General features: G+C 37.5%; 1 protein-coding gene across 2 annotated transcripts in view; it reads right to left on the bottom strand.

Annotated features, from left to right (window-relative positions):
- The window catches only part of hcn1 (hyperpolarization activated cyclic nucleotide-gated potassium channel 1), a 98,778-nt gene that overhangs the window by 34,701 nt on the left and 44,997 nt on the right, over positions 1–19,080 (bottom strand). For both annotated transcript variants that reach the window (XM_082140589.1, XM_082140590.1), the window contains exons 3-4: positions 16,990–17,151; positions 216–434 (exon numbers count right to left, since the gene is read on the bottom strand). In XM_082140589.1, the coding sequence (XP_081996715.1) occupies positions 216–434; positions 16,990–17,151 (381 nt within the window). The remainder of the gene's footprint in view (positions 1–215; positions 435–16,989; positions 17,152–19,080) is intronic.

Below are 19,080 nucleotides of genomic sequence, written 5' to 3'. Positions count from 1 at the left end.
ATTTCTTTGACGTCAGATCAATATTGAAGTCATTCTTGAAAGATTGATGAGCTCATAATGTGATACATGATGATGACACAGATTGCTACGCTATCATGGTGTTGTAAGATCACATGCCCGTCCAATGAAGTCACGGTGGTGTAAATATCAAAATAACGCGTGAATACCTGCAAACAAAGCAGCTAGGTGAATGAAACGGATGAGGTTGCGCTTACCTTCTCTTGGTACTGTCGTCGGGACGAGTCCAGAGATTGGATGAGGGCTGTGGCGTGGCCCACAAACATGGCGTAACAGGTGGCGCCCACAATCATACTGAGCATGGTGATCCAAAGGTCTGACATGCTGACAGGCGCCCTGGCTCCGTACCCGATACACAACATGTGACTCATGGCCTTAAATAGGGCGTAAGAGTACTGCTTTCCCCAGGAGTCGTTCTAAGAGAGCGAAAGAGACAGACATGAGAAGATGACACAAGAAGGAAAGACAGTCAGTGATAGAGAAGCAGGTGGAGTGAATTTAACATGCGGGCTTGCAGGCAAAAAAAAAACTGTGCTAGTATCAGTGGATCTCCATAGAGTGTCCTGCCAACTTAACCTTCATGCATGGCAAACTATCTCTCTCCATGCATCTCTCCTTCCTCTTTCTCTCTCTCTCTTTGTATTCACTGTTCTTTGTTATATGTTGTAATCCATCCATCCATATAGCCTAGTAGCCTAAAATAAAATGATAATACCACACACACACATAAATATGTGTGTTATTATTATCATATATACTGTATATTTTAAATAATATAAATTGGCATTTTGCTAATTTTGGTTTTGGTCTCTGTTTTATCACCCTTTGACAAAAGACCCCTGCTATACACCATCTTTTTTTTTTTTTTGTCTCTGTGTCATTTGCAATGGGGTGTGAAAACAAGTGATGGCTTTGGTGTCTGCTAATCAACTCGGATTACTTCCATTAGCTGCCGTCAGTTGATGTACGGCTCTGTGGATCCCTGATGCCGGACGAGAGAAAAGAGGAAGGACACTTTCAGTCCTCTCACAGGCTATTAGCGCAGCTGATTTTAATTGAGAACTGTGCGAATAGAAAGAGACAAACTGTACTGCAGATGTACTGCAGAGTGACTGACCCTGCTCAGAATCTATACATCAGCTCAGAAAAACAAGAGGCTAAAGGGAAAAAAGTTTTTTTTTTGTCTTTTTGACATCTTTTATATAATATAATATAATATAATATTATATTATATAATATTATATAATATAATATAATAACTGTAAACTAGTATTTTATGAAAGCTGAGAATATATGTTAAAATATATATAATGTCTCTAAAAATATATTTTTTTTAGGAATAGATGTTTATATATATATATATATATATATATATATATATATATATAAATAAAAATCATCTATTTCTTATTTAATAAAAAAAATAAAAATAAAAGATTTTGTGTAAAATCCTTGTTGAATCAGCATTGGATATTGTTGGGAGGGAGGTCATACCAAATTTAACAATGCTCTGTTTACGTCTGATAAATTTGCTTCTCCGACTTATTTTATGTCCAGAAGCTATTTTCAGTTTGCTCTGTCACTGGCCGCTGTCAGCATTACTCGCAGACATTAGTTGCTGAGAACACTGACTAAAACAATACACATATAATTTCCCGATGGCCTCAGCTCCTTGTGCTTATGTGAAAACTCAGAGGGATGTGACAGTTGTGTTCATGGATGGAGTCTGGAATGGAATTGCTGACTGCTTAAATCTCTTCCTGCTCTTTTTGAAGAGGAAAAAGTGCTGAGGAAGCCGTCAAAAGCTTGTTGAACCGCTCTTAAACCTGCGCACCGCTGCCTGCCAACCCACGGGGCTCTCAAACACAAGCCGGGACGTATCACACACGCTAGTTCTGCTGAGAGTGTTTGCCTGCATGTGTCAGGAGAACTCGAATACTCGAATACTCCTGATGTGCCTTCTCTGTCTATGGGTGTATTAGCTCCAGTACTGAGTCACCTATTAACGCCATGATGCTTGCTTGTTTCTTTTGAAGACTGGTGGAAAAATGATGGCATCATTGGGGGGGATGGGGGGGGTGGGGAAGTGGCATAATATTAGATATTCCCTATAGCATTTTGCGCTGCATGAATCACATCAGGAACTGTTGTCAATTTACATCATAATACATTTGCTGAAAAAAAAAGTCAGTGGTTGCCAGGGCTTGTTTGTTACTAACGTGTTATCTGGTGTGTTGTCTATGGGGTTGCTATAGTGGTCTGGGTGGTTGCTAGGTCTGGTTGCAAGCATGTCATTGCTATGATGTTCCAAATGTTTGCTAGGTGGTTGATAGGGTGTTCTGGGTGGTGGTTGCTACAGCAATGCTAGGGTGTTGCTATGTGGTTGCTAGGGTGTTCTGAGTTGTTGCTAGGGTGTTGCTTAAATGTCGTTAGGTGGTTGCTAGGTGTCTCTGGGTAGTTTTGCAAGGGTGTTGCTATGATGTTCTGAGTGGTTGCTAGGGGTTCGATAGGGTGTTCTGGGTGGTGGTTGCTACAGCATTGCTAGGGTGTTGCTATGTGCTTGCTAGGGTGTTCTGAGTTGTTGCTAGTGCATTGCTAATGTGTTGCTAGGTGGTTGATAGGGGTTTCTGGGTAATTTTGCAAGGGTGTTGCTGTGTGGTTCCTAGGATGTTCTGGGTGGTTAATAGGCCAATGCTAGGTGGTTGATAGGGGTTTCTGGGTAGTTTTGCTAGGGTGTTGCTATGTGGTAGCTAGGATGTTCTGAGTGTTTGATATGTGGTTGATAGGGTGTTCTGGGTGGTGGTTGCTACAGCATTGCTAGGGTGTTGCTATGTTGTTCCTAGGATGTTCTGAGTGGTTGACAGGGCAATGCTAGGTGGTTGCTAGGTGGTTGATAGGGGTTTATGCGTGGTTGCTTATTAGCACAAGTCAAAACTGAGTTTTATTCTTGTCCAATCCTTAGATATGGCATAGGTCCCTCTTAAGTCTATGGGATATTTTTTTCTGTTTTATTGTCTGCCAGAGTCCTTACAAAAATTTGTGATTAAAAAAATTTAAGCACATTAGTCTGTAAAACACTTTCAATTCTAATATATATTTCAATTAATATTACCAGATTTTTGTAAATAGTAAGTCATGTTTTCTAACACCTGAAAATAATTAAATGATTACACAAATCTGGTTTGTAAATGTATGTTTTCTCTATTTTATTCTTGTGATTATGTGTGTAAAACCCAAAGGAGCTTCCCAGTGTAGTTTCTGATGACCAGGCACTCAAGAGAAGGGATCCGTCCCGTCCCAATCAGACTCACTCCATGAACGCCTACAACCTCTCAACCTCCACACTGAGACACTGTTTTAACTAACACTCTATACCGGCGTATTTGATAGCTGTGGATCCTTAAGTGGTCTGCTGATGATTAGAAGAGCCCACTTGGGAAATGTGTTGATTGGCTGATAATCTTTGTGGATGTTGTAGTGTGTGTGTTACAGAAGGTGTCACTGACAGCACAACGTAAAGTAGCCTATCTCAGAGGGAAACAGCGAGCGAAAGGAACTACGCATCAGGTGTTTGTGTGTGTCTTGCTCAGATCATATTGCTCAGCTAATCCTCATAATAGTCACACGAGACACTCGTGTGTGCACACGTGAATAATCCAACATACGCCACTAAAACGTGTGTACATGCACATGGTTTTACACACACACACACACACACACACACACACACACACACACACACACACACACACACACACACACACACTCACACACACACACACACACACTGTTGGGAAGCTATTTAAAATAATTTCATATTTTAAATTGGTAAACAACAGTCAAGTTATGGTTATCACGTAGTGTAGCTTATAATGATTTACTAACAAAGTAGCTAACTGCATTAGCTATTTACAATACGCTTAGCTGTATTAATTAGACTTAGCTATATTAATTAGAAATATTAAATACAAATAAGCTACGAAAAGCAGTATGTTACTGTGATTTTTTACCATGGGTTAGTGGTGTAAAAATGTTACACGGGGGGATAAAAACAACTTTTCCTGATTAGCTATATCTATAGCTGTGTGCACATTACAGGGTTTTGTCATGCTACACATTCATTTGAAACAAAATAGCCCATTAATGGAAAAGCTACACTATTTATTGACGCTACTGAAAAATGTAGCTAAGACAGTGCAGCTATGTTTAGCTAGTGGCTCCAGCATTGTTGACACATTTACACATTCTCCTTTCACAAATTTGCCCATGTCTTCGTGTGGAAAATCCATTAATCTGTTCAACAATAGCCGTCAAACTACAGTCCCAAACATCTGAAGTTCTTTCTCCAGCATATCAGAGCCGTGGCCGTCCTGTGATACTGAACGAGCGGGCCGCTCCCCTCACCCAGCTGTGACTCTCTCAGACGTGACCAGACATGCAGTAATTGAAATTCAATCCAATTCAGCCATTCCAGCTAATCACACGCTACGTTACCAGGCCGAGAGTGTCAGAAAAGGGTAATAAGATGCTCATATAAAGCACCTCCACCTGAGGAGGCGTTTGCATCTGAACATGCATTGTCATTTTATTAACCTTTCAAATGTTTATTTAAACAAGGAGAGTGTGGACCAGTGATGGAACTAGTGATGGGCGTATTCAAAACACGGAGCGTGTATCAAACTGTGAAACAATTTGAGGAAACAAGGCTTTGTCACGTCATAATGGTTCGGAACATTTCAACATTTCAGTGGTTCACCGCTAAGGTGTGCTGATGTAGGTAAACCCGGGAACCAGTGTCTATATGTTTTTTTTTATACAGTTGTTGACATTTTTAATGACACATTTGTATAATAGTATCTTATTGCCCTGAATAACCAGTATCTCCACAAAACAAGCCCTACAATTTAATAAAGTAACTCATATTGTAGATACTTCATATTGAATGGTATTGGATGATCTGTTAATTACATTTATCAGATTACACTTTCAATTAAACATTTGCAATTGGTTTGGTGTTTTTATTTTGTTGCATTTACACTGTTTTAACCACCAGGCATCACCAGCGTGTGGCGCGTCTAGTTCATTTGTTGCAGTATTTCTGTTCATTGTTAGTTCATGTCAGCTCAGGTCCATTAAATAATATTAACAGATACAACTCTTGATTTTAATGATACATTAGTAAATCGTCCCCTTGGAATTATAAGGTTCTATCTGCGTTCTGAGCAGTTTTGAGATATCGAGCTTTAAAGTTTTTGCATTCCATTCGACTGTGTAGAAAGAACCTTTTTATTTTCTAAATAAAAAGTTCCAAAATGTACACAACTTAAAAAACATCATCACATAATGTAAAGAAGTGGTTACAGAATAAGAATATGTGAATAACTAAATTTTGACAAAAATGTCAGATAGAACCTTATAATTCCAAGGGGACGAAATGCTAAAATTAACATTAACAAAGATTAATAAACGCTTTATAAGTATTGTTCATTGTTAGTTTGCCATGTCATATTAATATTGGTAATAAATGCAGTTAACTAATGTTAACAAATGGAACCTTATAGTAAAGTGTTACCCATTTCCTTTTCTTTTTTGAAATTTCATTTGCATATTGAAAAGTCATTGAATAGAGCTTATTATGGTATTAGTAGTGCTAGAAATCTGCAGGTAAAATGTAATGATAATGATTTAAATAAAACAAAAAATTACTGTATTTTATTATAGTAAAGTGTGGTACTTTGCTGAAAATAAATTTGCAAAAGATCTCCTGTCATACTGTAGCACTGCACGTCTGCGTTTCAAATAATTTTTTTTTTTTTTATATCTTTATTTGATCTGACTATGCATGTATTTATTTATGTATTTTCTTTTACAATAGGGAAAGTGAGTTTTGTTTTGTACAAGACCACAATCTCTAATTTGTAAAAACTGTGATGCATGTGTGTCCGTTCAGCAATGAATTGTTTCCTGGGCTCGTTGTCAGCAAGCAGCTCTTGCTCTCTTTTTATCTTCTGGTTTCTGCTTCTGCTTCTATCTATCTATCTCCCTCCCTCTACCCGTCTTTCTATCTGTTTTTCTTCTTCTCTCACCTTTTCTCTTCTCTTCCCTCAGTGTTTCTCCTGATGGATGTCAGCTGAGCTATCTAAAGTGACATGTGAGATAAAACGAAAGGCCAAGCATTCGTCTCAACAGGCCCCTTGAGAATTGAAAGCAATCTTTTACAGGCTCCCAAACAAATCCCTGTATTATCTATTACATCTGGTAATTAATTACTATAACAAGGAGACTTTATTCAATAAAAGCGTCAACTATTGATGTGGCACATCTCAGGAGATGCAACAAAACTGATCGAAATCAAAGTTAAAGGCATTAAATAAAGTTAAGCTTGATCAACAGCATCAGGCGGTCAATTACCACAGGAAATAGTTTTAACTCTTTCTCAGTGGACAATCATGCACTTACAGTGAAAATGTAAAAGTATAGAGAAAAACATTTATGTTTTGAAATGCTGTATATTTCAGTCAAATAATTCTTTGCTGTTTTTTTTCAAGTCAATGTACGCGTAAACTGTTAATTGCTGTAATCGACACAGATACTGTTGATGGAGCTTAACATAAACCAATAATACTGTATATCCTATCCAGAAAGTCCAAGCCATAATAATTCTATTGTTTACCGACCAAATCACATTTTCTGTTGCTATAATCCAGTCAGGGAGTTGATCAATTCTCAAAACAGTTTAATCGTAATCGTGCTTAAGAAAAAGGAAAAATATGTGTCCAAACATCTGGCTTGTCAAATTCTGGTCTGCCTTTGTGCCTTGAGTATGTGCCAGAAAGACAAAGCAAAGTTTTTCATTTTATTCAGTACTATTTACTTTTTATTAACCTGAGAGGATTAGTGATGACCTACTCCTTAAAATTTGGCTTTTTGCAATGTTATCTACTCTCATAATCTCTCGCAAAATGACTCCTATATGATAGTCTCATTAAAATTGCCTTGGGAATTGCAGTCTTTGTTCGGAATGGAATACTAGCATATTACTCACAGAATGCTTATACTATTGGAAACAAAGTAGTATGCAATGATAATGGATGAACAGTAGTGTAGTCACATGATTAAGTTGCATATTTCATTTCCAGCAAACATTGGAAAATTATAGCAGGTATTTTGCATATCCAATTTTTGTGTAAAAACCTCAGATCAAATAATGAGTCAAAAAGGAATGTTGCGTCCAAAATCGCATACTGTATATAGTAGGTACTACATTTGGTTTGAAACTTACTTTGCAACCGTTAAAAACTATGTTCTCTATTTACATTTGCAATGTTGTCATTACCATGTGACGTTACATCACTTCTACCATTCATAAATCCTCTCCTGTGGCCTCATGGGATTGTAAAGTGTCCATCGAATGTGCACTTCAGAATCTCGCCCGGAAGTAATAGGTCATCAGGGTACTTTTCGCCTACTGTTTTATGACCACTATTAAATTCGAACGCATTGTATCATATGGAAGTAGTCATATTCGGACGCAGCGCATATTTTATCCAACAGCTGATATTACTGCATTGTATTGTGGGATATGGTATTTTATGCAGTGTGCTCAAGTTGCTTAGTTGTAGCATTTCAAGATATTGATTACACACAATTTGCATAACTATGCACAGTGTACATACTGTAGAAATAACAAGTAATATGCTATTCCGAACATAGCTTTGCTTTTATCTCCACTAGAACCATAAAAAGGCAAGTAGAAAAACAGCGCCCTCTATCCAAGCCTACCAGCAAAGTGACCTCTTTTTTTCCAATGGACATGGGGCCTTTTACGTGCATTTAGGGCAAAAACTTGACTGAGAATACAAGAGGATACCGTTGGATCTTACAGTGTATTATGCCATGCATTGTTGTGGGTGAGAAGTTTAAGCAGGAAGATAATGAGTCAGGTAGTAGCGCTTCTTATTATAAATAAGCTGGAAATCACCTTTGTTCTACTGGGCTTTTCTCCTCTGATGAGCTACTGTGCAATAAAAATTCAAATGAGGCTCAGTCTTTTCCTAAAACACACACACACTTACAAAAAGGCCACACACATCCATATTTCTGCTTCTCTCCGCCTTATCGCTTTAACTGGCCAGAAGTTTCAAAGTGTTTCCAGAAAACAGGGGTCATTTAGAGAGTACAGTAATGATATTATTCTTAATTCAGCATTACAGAAGATCAAGAGCCATATGCAGAAGATAAAGGGCTTAAGGAAGTTGTGGGCTGCATGACATTACTGGATTTAATGCATATTATAGAGTCTTGTTCTCTTTAGATGGGTCAGATGAGTTTCCTTCTGTGTGCTTGTGCATACAGAACAGAATATCAATGTGTAGATGTACAGTATATATGAGTGTGTATATGAATGTTTTTCTGAAGCTGTTTCTGTGTGGCTGAAAGCAATAGTGACTGTTCACTTTTTATAGCAGTCTTTTTTCCATTTATTTTCTCCATAGGCTCCAAGATGAATCAGAATACAAGAGTTTGTCAACAATTCGTCGACGTGAAAAAAAAAAAGTGAAAATATGAACTAATTGCTGAAGTGTTGCTAAGGAAATACTTGAATCTGAAACTACAGGACATTATTTGCACAACACTTCTTTCTGCAGGTTTTTTGAAGAGTCACTGAATCATTTGCTCAACAGATTCACTCAATACACTTATTCATTCCGGACCAAAATAAGTGACTGTCTTAAAGGTGTGATCACATTTATCATTGTTCAGTGTATCTTTGCGGCCGAAATCCAGTCATTTCAATAGGAATCCACACGACACGACTCGAAATTCGAATGAGGGCGAAAGATTTCTCCATTCTGATTTCGCAACTGGTTCAAGCTGGTTACACTGATTTGTCGCTTTGACCAAAAGAGAAAGTTGCTTGATTTGAAAGTGACTTCTTTGTGAGCTGTGGTAAGTCTGTATTGAAAGGTTTATACATTATTGCTAAAAATCTATTTCTTTATGGGGAAAGTAAATGGGATACTTACTTCCCGAACTTTCCTTGCACTCTATTCAAGTCTGTGGGGGCTTTTACGGGGTGTTACTAGGTCTGATGATTACAGTCAAGCACCAGTTGCCTGTTACTCAAACAGATAAACCTGCCCATATACCAGCTCTGTTACGTCACCTTTCACACCTAAACAAACCATCCAATCCACAGACACGCAGAAAGCCCTTTGGGGTGTGTGTTTGTGTGTGTGTTGTTTTGCATCAGGTTATTTATAGCAGAGGGAATAATCATGATTTTGTGCAACGGTAACATGCAAAATGCCCTTACAGTTAAGAATGGCATTTGAAGTAATGGTTTAAACGAGAAAAATACGGCCACAGCCAATAAAACGGAAGATTAATAATACAAAACCAGACCTAATTAAAATTCACTTGGAGAGGCCAGCGGGCTTTTAGTGTCACTACTACACCAATCTTTTGTCTTTACATGAGGTGAGTGTTGTCTAAAGGTATGTAGGACATGTTTTTTATACCCCCTCTCTCTCTCTCTCTCTCTCTCTCACCCACACAAGTCCGGTTACTATCCAGCTATTGAAGCGTGAACCAATCAGGTGGCAGCACACAGCGTCTGCTGGGACAGATGTAGATCACATTGAGAACATCTCAGAGAAATAGAACTGCCTGAATTGTATTCAAATTATTTATTATAGGCATCAAGAGGCAGAGGGATGATGTGAATTATTTTATGTACAGAAGATCAAATGAAGCATCTCATTAATGTTTGGCTGAAGTAGTGCGGACAATAATGCAAAATGCATAATCAAGTCACATGTAGTGGGAACTTTGCCTGCAACACATCATATGATTAAAAACTCATTTATTATTTATTATGTGGGAAACAATTATAGTTATTGATGTTTCCTCTCTGCAGTGTGTTTCCGCAGAGCGCTCGTGTTAGAAATGTGATTTATGGACAGTGTTTCCCGCAAAACCTCTGCTGGTTTGGCTGGTGCCGCCGGTTCATAATCACCCTTTCACATCCTTTGTAAGTACATAGTGAAAGCTCAATTAAATAAACTCTAAGCATATTATAATTTGTTTATATAATCATTCATTATACTCTATGGGAGGAAATCTACAGTGTTACTTTGAATAAATTAGCTTTGAATGTCCTCATCATGTGCATCCATTACTTAAATGCAAATTTTGGAAAGCAATTTGTTTTGCTCATTTGAACAAAATAATTATTGTACTATTAGACATACTCTCAAACAGTAACGGGATAGTTCACCCAGAAGGAAAAATGATGTCACCGTTTACTCACTCTCAAATTGTTCCAAACCTGTATCTTTGTTTTGCTGAACATAAAGGATATTTGGAAGAAAATTTGTAGCCAAGCAGATCTCAGGCCCCATTGACTACCATAGTATTTATTTTTCCTACTATGGTAGTCAATGGGGCCCGAGCTCTGTTTGGTTACATAAAATATCTTCTTTTGTGTTCAGCAAAACAAAGAAATTTATACAGGTTTGGAACAACTTGAGGGTGAGTAAATGATGACAATTTTCATTTTTAGGTGAACTATCCCTTTAACAGGAGGTCCACAACATACAGAAGATTTAAAGGTACAAGTGTTTAAAATGATTACCATAAATATTTTTTATGATTTACATTTTTTAATTATACAATTTTGACTACGTTCAAATAAATATTTTAATTAATTATAATGTATAAATAATGTATTTATTTCACTTTTTGTAAACGGGAAACTGTTAGGATAATTTCTATGAATTCTTAAGGATTAATAAAAATCCTCAAAAAATTAGATACAATTCCTTGTGATTTTAACTGATTTCACTTTAACTTAAAATGGCTACATCAGTTTCAGACTTTTTAATGGTCTGCACATTCTAACTTCCCTAAAGGTAAACTTTCATAGTGTCGTTTACCGTCTATAAAATGTTTTGAAGAAATAACCACAGGTAAAAGTAATCCCGTGTGAATTGGCCGGGTGGTTAAAGCCTGTGACTCTTCTCTCTGTGGTCCACGGCGCACCTGTAGTATCGATACCAAGAGTATCGAGCGGACAGTGACCGATGGAAAGATGCACTTCACAACTTCTCACAGGGACCATGCTTGCTGTTTTGAGGCTACTGAGTTTTTGAGGCTCTTTTTTAGTATTGAAAAGTAGGTTAGAAGCTTGCCTAATACATGATTTAATACTTGTTCAACTAGATAAAAGATTTTCAAATTCATGTAATATTGTTCTATAATGCATGACATTAATTTTTCCCGCAATAAATGACAATAAACATTACAGACATCCACAGTAATGATGGATATGTCCTGAAAAATAATCTTTTAAATCCTCTATTTGGTGACACTAGAGATTCATGGCTGTTTTTAGTGCAAGAAACTTTTCACAATTTCGATAAGCTTGCAATATGATTCGGATCTTGATTCAATACTGATTCATTTGAATAAATAAATGGGAACAGTAGCTAAAAGTAAATTTTTCTCAAGGAAAAAAACTCAACTACTGCGGTAAACGTACGTGTCAGCTGTTCATATTATTATAGTTTAAAATTAACAACCTCAAATGAATAAGTTATCTTAGAAGCGTAAATCTGCTTTGTGTGCACAAATACTACGTTTCACAATGCTGAACATCTTCGGTGGCTTTCGAATCGCTCTTGCGATTCTTGATGTCATACGCCAAACGGTCTGTGCAGCACGTTGGCTTTTTTCATTTGCTGTGAGGCAGCGTGAGAGCGTAAGACAGAGCCTGAAATGCGTGAGAGTTGGCAACCCTGAAATTATGCAACAAGTCTGGAATGAGGCCCATCTTGTACTATCTCTTTCAAATAAGTGAGTTATACAGCGGTTTAAAGTTACAGTCACTTAGTTTGGATCCTGCTAAGGGAGGCATGTCGAGATCCCCAGACAGTCCTGCAACGCTAACTTCTCTGATGGCTAAATTAACCCGACAGCCTGGCCGGTAACACAGTCAGTGTCGCCTCCTGTCTACTCAGACTCAATGTCCCAATTAGCACTCCCCCGCCAGGGCATTATATCCTCTTCTTCTCTTCGCCCGTCTAAACCCTGAATTACTGAGCAGCAGGGCCACCGCCTCCCTCTGGGACCCCCATCCGTGCACAGGGAAAAGACAGAACCGGGAATCTTTGCTCATTTTTCATCTGCATTGATTTTTTTGGGGAGGAGAAAGTGGTGCAGAGGTAAACAGGGAGGTCATTGATTCAAAGTTACACAAAGTCACTCAGGGAAGGAGAGAGAGAAAGAGAGAGAGAGAGAGAAGATAATGCACCTAGACTAAGAAGGTACATACAATTTGATGAGTCTTATGGTACAGAAAAGTAAAACAAAACGCTTCCCTTGCCTTTTGATTCTCTGTTTGTTTCTGTTATGAATTTCTGGTTGTGGCATTTATCTGAACAAAGCCCAGGGGAATGAGACAGATGGAAAATAATGATGCAGTCTTGATATAATTTACAGAAAGGAGGAGGTGGTGCATCTCTATCAGTTTAGAAACCCCATCGCTGAGGAAATGTCGCATCAAAAAACCTGCAAAATTGATGACTCAATAACAAAAGCTCATTTTAAGAGAATGATTCTTAGTAAAATTGACTGTTTTACAATATTATTAGTCGTGGTGGATGTGCATGTTTGATTGTTGAAGCCGCAATGGCTTTGGAGAAGAGACGATTTATGGCTTCAAGTTATGTCGGAATGATTGTATTTGCAAGATTGTATTTTGAAAACAGCTTTCACTGTCATTATTCTCTATTTGGCGACACAGAAATTGGAATATTTTAATTGTGAATATTGATTTATAGAATTTGCTTCATTTTTTTGGGTAAAGAAATGAACTTTTATTCAGCAAGGATTCAATTTATCAAAAGTAAGAGTAAAGACTTGCAAAAACAATCTATTTCAAATAAATGCTGTTCTTTTGAACTTTCTATTCATCAAAGATGAATGTATCATGGTTTCCACAAAAATTCAGCAGCACAACTGTATTTAATTACAGTTAATAAGTTTAATAAGTACATTAATAATGTGACACTGAAGACTGGAGTAATGCCATCACAGGAATACATTACATTTTAAAATGTATTAAAATAGAAAGCATGTATTTTAAATTGTAATCATATTTTACAATATTACTGTTTTTATTGTATTTTTTATCAAATGAATCCATGCCTTGTTGAGCATTATATGAAATTCTTGGATGGTTCTGTACGTCGTTCTGATGTATAGGTCATTCTGTGTTTTGTTGATAAAGAATATCTGTAAAGCTTGCCATAAAATACTAGCCATTTAGTTGGTTTATGAAGTTAGTTTTTTGTGATAAAATTACATTACACATCAATTTCTGTGGCTACGCAAGATGGATAAAACAGAGATAAGCATCAACACCTAATGCGCATCATTTGCTTTTCATTTTGTTGCATTAGTGATACAACTTCTACCAGTTTTTGCTGAAGCCTTTTTTTTTTTTTTTTTTTTTTTTTACTTGCATGCACATTTATGACTTCTAGGCTTAAAGGTGGGAACTTCCCAGAAGGTGAGTTCATTGCAGTGCATTCTGCGATAGACTTAACTGAAGGATGCACACCAAATCTAGCTAAAATAAGGTATCTTACTTATCTACTTTTTGGAACAGGCTTCATATGGCCTCTTAAAATGCTGTCTAGATAGGCAGTTCACTAGGGTTTGAAATAGAGCTTGTGTGTGTGTGTGTGTGTGTGTGTGTGTGTGTGTGTGTGTGTGTGTGTGTGTGTGTGTGTGTGTGTGTGTGTGTGTGTGTGTGTGTGTGTGTGTGTGTGTGTGTGTGTGTGTGTGTGTGTGTGTGTGTGTGTGTGTGTGTGTGTGTGTGTGTGTGTGTGTGTACTGCAGTATATTCCTATTCTCTGTTTAAAACATTAACCTGAGGCTAGTATTTTAAATCAGAGCCACAAGGGGGAATTTCAACCTCCTATCGCATCCAACAGCAGTCCAAACGCCATGAGCGTTTGACCTCTTCTTTAGCTCAGAGTGCAAAGATGAGAGAAATTTGCTTAGATTAAAAAGTACATATTTGTAGCACAGTTATGTCACTTCCTGTAAGCATAAGAGCTATAACAAAGGACTTGTTTTCGTGTGTGTTATCGTATGCATACTTTCCATCTATTTCGTCTGGGTTGAAGAGGCAAGTAGTGCGTTTGACGTAAAATGTTTCTAAGAGAAAGCAGACATGGCTGAGGCTTTAACTTTAATATGTCAGAATGTCACGTTCAACATAGCCAGAGGTTTCACAACATTTCAAAACACAAATATCAATGATTCCCGGTAAGGCCCTCCAGAGCCGAGGGCCCCACAGTATCACACAGAGCCCCTCAAAGTTAGATTGAGCCCTGTAGCACTTGAGGGGGGATATGGTTGCGTAACCACGAACAGCCATATCACCCCAGCACCACCATCACCCAAGCCTGCTATCTATTGTGATGCCAAGCTAACAGGCTCAGAAGAATATGCAAAGAGATTTGCACATGCCGTCTGCTGATTTCTGCGCACACTTTCAAAGTGAATGCATAATCTTTGTTAGTGGGAATCAGAGAAATCTGACTTTCTAAAAAAAGCCTAATGCTTTTACCAGCACTGCTATTTGACCTGGAATATGAGTTGAACTCATTCGTAAAGCTGGGAGAAGAAAAAAAAACCATTCTTGGCATTTTAACATCCGTTTAGCACCAACATGATGTGTGGTGAAAAACTACAGCGAGCCATCTGTCCTGATTAGTTGAACAGCTCTCGTTTGATAAAGGTCAAGTATAAAATGTTCTGCCCAGTGTCTCGGATTTTAACAGCAATGGGACGTGCAAGTCCAAATATTCATATGCTCCGGGTTGTTTCATTTAGAACACATTATTCTGATTAACTGATGTTATCGTGTTGTGTTAGTTGTTTCAGACGTCCGTTCATGACTTGGTCAAACAAATTGAAGTTAAAAACAAAATTCTCCCATTTGACTGTTGTGTCGTCATGTAAAAGCACCAAAATGTCAGCGGCTTTAACATTAATGGCTAGCTATGTAAATAGTCTTTGACATTCAATGTCTTAAGATTTTGCCATTGCACATTACAGCTTATTCTGGCCAAGAATCTCCCACTTAAGGCATTTGATATACTCACGGCGAAGTTCATTTTCGTTCTTCATTTTGGGGTAAAAATAGGTTTGAAATACATGCGGTATACTGTTAGCAAATATCCTGATGCCGCGCAAGCCGCTGAGAGCGGCGTTTAGATAAATGTTAATGCTGCATGCTTTCCTTTCAATAGCGAATTAAACACAACAAAAATGACAGCGGTGAAAAAACAGTAGTTAAGAAAGCATCTGACCATCGCAATATGGATGTTTGCACGAGCTCTGCAATTCGGCACTTCGTTAAATTCACGTCACGTTTATTTATAAACCATTTTATTCAATAGATTGATTAAAAGCAAGCAGCTCTACAGAATTAAACATGAAAAAAGTGTCTCTTTTAATTAGAATTACAACTTAATTTTCAGCTACTGTATATCCACTCTGTTCATCTTTTTACTCGCGGACGTCCGACCTCGAGGTACCGAACAGAAGAAATGAACCAGATAAAATTTCCACGTCAAAGAAGGCGGAGCCTCAGAGCACAACTACCTATTACATCATCGCCACGGACCAATGGTAGTTCGAAGGTGTTTACCAGCTTTGGCAAGCTGTTTCGAACTTCCGAATCAAACACAAAATGAACTTCGTTTTGGCCTGATTTTGTTCGAAATGACGTCACACCAGTTCGTTCTTCGATTTCACTTGAAGTATATCGAGGCCTTTAGACAGGAAGACTGTCTGTCAACATGTCGAGCAATCCACCCTAGTTTGTGTAAACTTTGTGTTCAGAATGTTTGTTTATCTAAATGAACTAAGCACTTGAGATCAGTAAGATTTTTTTAATGTTTTTAATGATTTTTAATTTTTTTAGTCTTATTCTTATTCTCACCAAGGCTGCATTTGTTTGATTAAAAATACAGTAAAAAAAGTTATATTGTAAAAATATTTTTTACGCATTAGCCTATTATTAAAATATAATTTATTCCTGTGATAGCAAAGCTGAATTGTTTTCTGTCTTTAGTGTCACATGATCCTTCAGAAATAATTATAATATGCTGATTTGGTGCTCAATAAACATTTCTTATTATTAAGAAATGTTTAAAACAGTAGTGCTGCTTAATAATTTTGTGGAAAGCATGATAAATTGTTGGAGGATTCTTTGATTCAATAGAAAGTTCAAAAGAACAGCATTTATTTGAAACCAAAATCGTTTGTATTATAAATCTCTCTACTGTCGCTTTTGATATATTTAATGCATCCTTGCTGAATAGAGGTATTAATGTGTACATAGTGTATATAGTTCTGTTTGTGAAATATCTAGTTTATTTGTTACTAAATAAGTGCCTCAAAAATGATTGAATGATTAGTGCTTTTCAGTTTTGTATGCATCAGAGAATCAGCAGATGGACAACAGAGACTAGTTTGCCAACGACCATAGTATGCCATTTTAATATTACCAGTGTAACCAGGTGCTTTCTTTGTTCTTCTGTATTTCGCAGGAGGTGAATTTATGTCATGATTAAGTATTTTGCTGTCATAACCAACAAAGCCACCCTTGGATCCGTGAGAGTTGCCACAGAAACGAGCAAGTCCCGTCATGTGAACATTTCACATGTCATCTCGTAATTACGGTAATTCTGACACTATGTGAATGCAACATGTATTTACTGTCATTATCAAGTTTCCTAATGAAGAGCAGTTAAACATTTAGAGAACACTTTCACTAAATCGTGTCTTATCCTCTGATCAAATAATAATTTTGACCTGATCCAGTATTTGGTCCAAAATAAAAATGACAAAATAGTTCTGAAAGAGTAATGAAAAGTTTTGAATACTTACAACCATACCGTTTAAGGACACCCAGCAATCAGGAGGGAAGTCTTGCAGGAGGGGCACCAGGAACTGCAGGCATCCGTCCCAGTGACACAGCAACAACATCATGCCAATCAGATTAAAGATTCTTACCACAGCACTCGCCAGGTCATACGTCATATGAAAAATCTGGAGGAGGAACACAAGGAGAACAAGGTCAGTGGTTTCATTAAAGAATTAGCTTTTGCACAGGATGGTGTTTTGTTGAAATTACTATTTTGCATATTGAGAAAACCGGATGTCATTTGACACTGAAGAGTGGAGTAATGGTTGCTAAAAATGCAGCTTTGTTATCACATGAATTCATTATATTTAAAATATAATTAAATAGAAAACATTTATTTAAAAATTGTAATAATTCTTACCAATATTACAGTTTTTACTAGATTTTTTTTTGATCAAATAAATGCAGCCTTGATAAGCATAAGAGAGTTCTTTCTAAAATATATATTTAAAAAAATCCAACCCCAAACTTTTGAATTGTAGTAGCCAATGTATTTTTATATTTTCCCCACAGGGCCATGGGATTTACAACAGTAATTTCAGAGTTGAAATATTATGAAAAGTTTTTCTTTGTATGAATAGCATGCAATGATGAATCTTATAGCCTAAATCAGGGGAAAAAAATTAAGAAATTAAATTGGGTAAATTTACTGACAACCACATTTCCTTACAGATGCGAGTCTCGAAACATCCTGTTCAAATAGCAACTTATCGTACCGTCTCGAATACTGTCTGTATGAACGTGCAACTGGAGTCAAGCCCCTATTCCCTACCAGTATAACCATACCGACAGTGACCAAAGTCAAATATCCAATATGGCGAATTCCATAAAACTGAAAAGTCTTATCACTTTTGATACGACAAGAGTCCAATCAAGCCGAAAGTTCGTCCGTCAGATCTTCATTAACCGACCAGAGCTAGAGTATCTCCGTCGCTATAAGTTACCGAAAGCAAAACCACACGAAAACCCGCAACACACGGTAAACACGCGTTTGTGCAGCTGTAGAGTGGCTCTCTCGCACACACACACACACACACACACACACACACACACACACACACGTGACAGACAGTCCGGTTCCGTTCACACAGAGTGTTTTCCGAGAATACGGTTGTGAGTCCTGAAAATGTACGGGTGTGAGTTCAGTTATAGAATACGGTTGTATTAAGGACTCTAATACAGGACTGACAACCATATTCTGTTGCTGTGTAAACATGGCCTAAGTAAGACTGAAATGCTGCTCTATACTCGCCCTTGTTCTTAATAACCCGTGTGATGTTGAACAGTTTCTGCAGTGGACAGGGCAGAGAATGCCATGCCTTTTCACCTCTTTGTAGATTTATATTGCTAATAATGCAGAGAGAATAGAGCATCACGGGAGCACAGCAGCATCTCAGAATTGACAAGTCACTGCCCTGGAGGATTCAAAACAATTATGTTTGAACCCAAAGACAACAGTCAACACAAAAGAAGATTTGTTATCCATCTCATCTTCGCCTACTAAAAGGTCTGATACTTAATAGCTCTGCATCAATAAAACTGCAGTAAAAAGGGCTGTTCTATATTCCGCTGCAGTTCTCATAGGTTTTGCTTTAGGGTTCAGATTTTCACATTAGACATTGAGTGTAACTCATCATGATGCTACATTTTTATGGTAAACCAGCCCAAGCTGTTTTGTAAACCGATAAACAACATCAGGAGAGGGATTTACCAGATTGGCACAAACACTGGGCCGAATATTCAAAATACAGTACATAAAAAGAGCAATCCTTCTCACCTTTAAAAGCATACTTATTTTTATGGTAATTTGCATTTAATTATTTGCATAGCATTGTTGTAATAGACCTGATGCTTGTTTTGGTCACGACCCACCAGTTGAGAACCACTGAGAACACCGCCAACATGCACTTTAGGTACACTTACACACGATTGCAAGAGTCCCTTTCTTTCTTTGTGAACGTCTGGGATATTTGCATGTGTTTTGAGCAAAGGTAGGTTTGGTTTGAGTTTCACAAGAGCGATACAGCCAGGAGGCGAGAGAGGAAGATACAAAA

The sequence above is a fragment of the Leuciscus leuciscus genome, assembly GCF_965113295.1.
Source record: "Leuciscus leuciscus genome assembly, chromosome: 16".
Taxonomy (NCBI): Eukaryota; Metazoa; Chordata; class Actinopteri; order Cypriniformes; family Leuciscidae; genus Leuciscus; species Leuciscus leuciscus.
The sequence above is the reverse complement of the archived record's forward strand: the minus strand, read 5'-3'. Positions and strand labels throughout refer to the sequence as shown.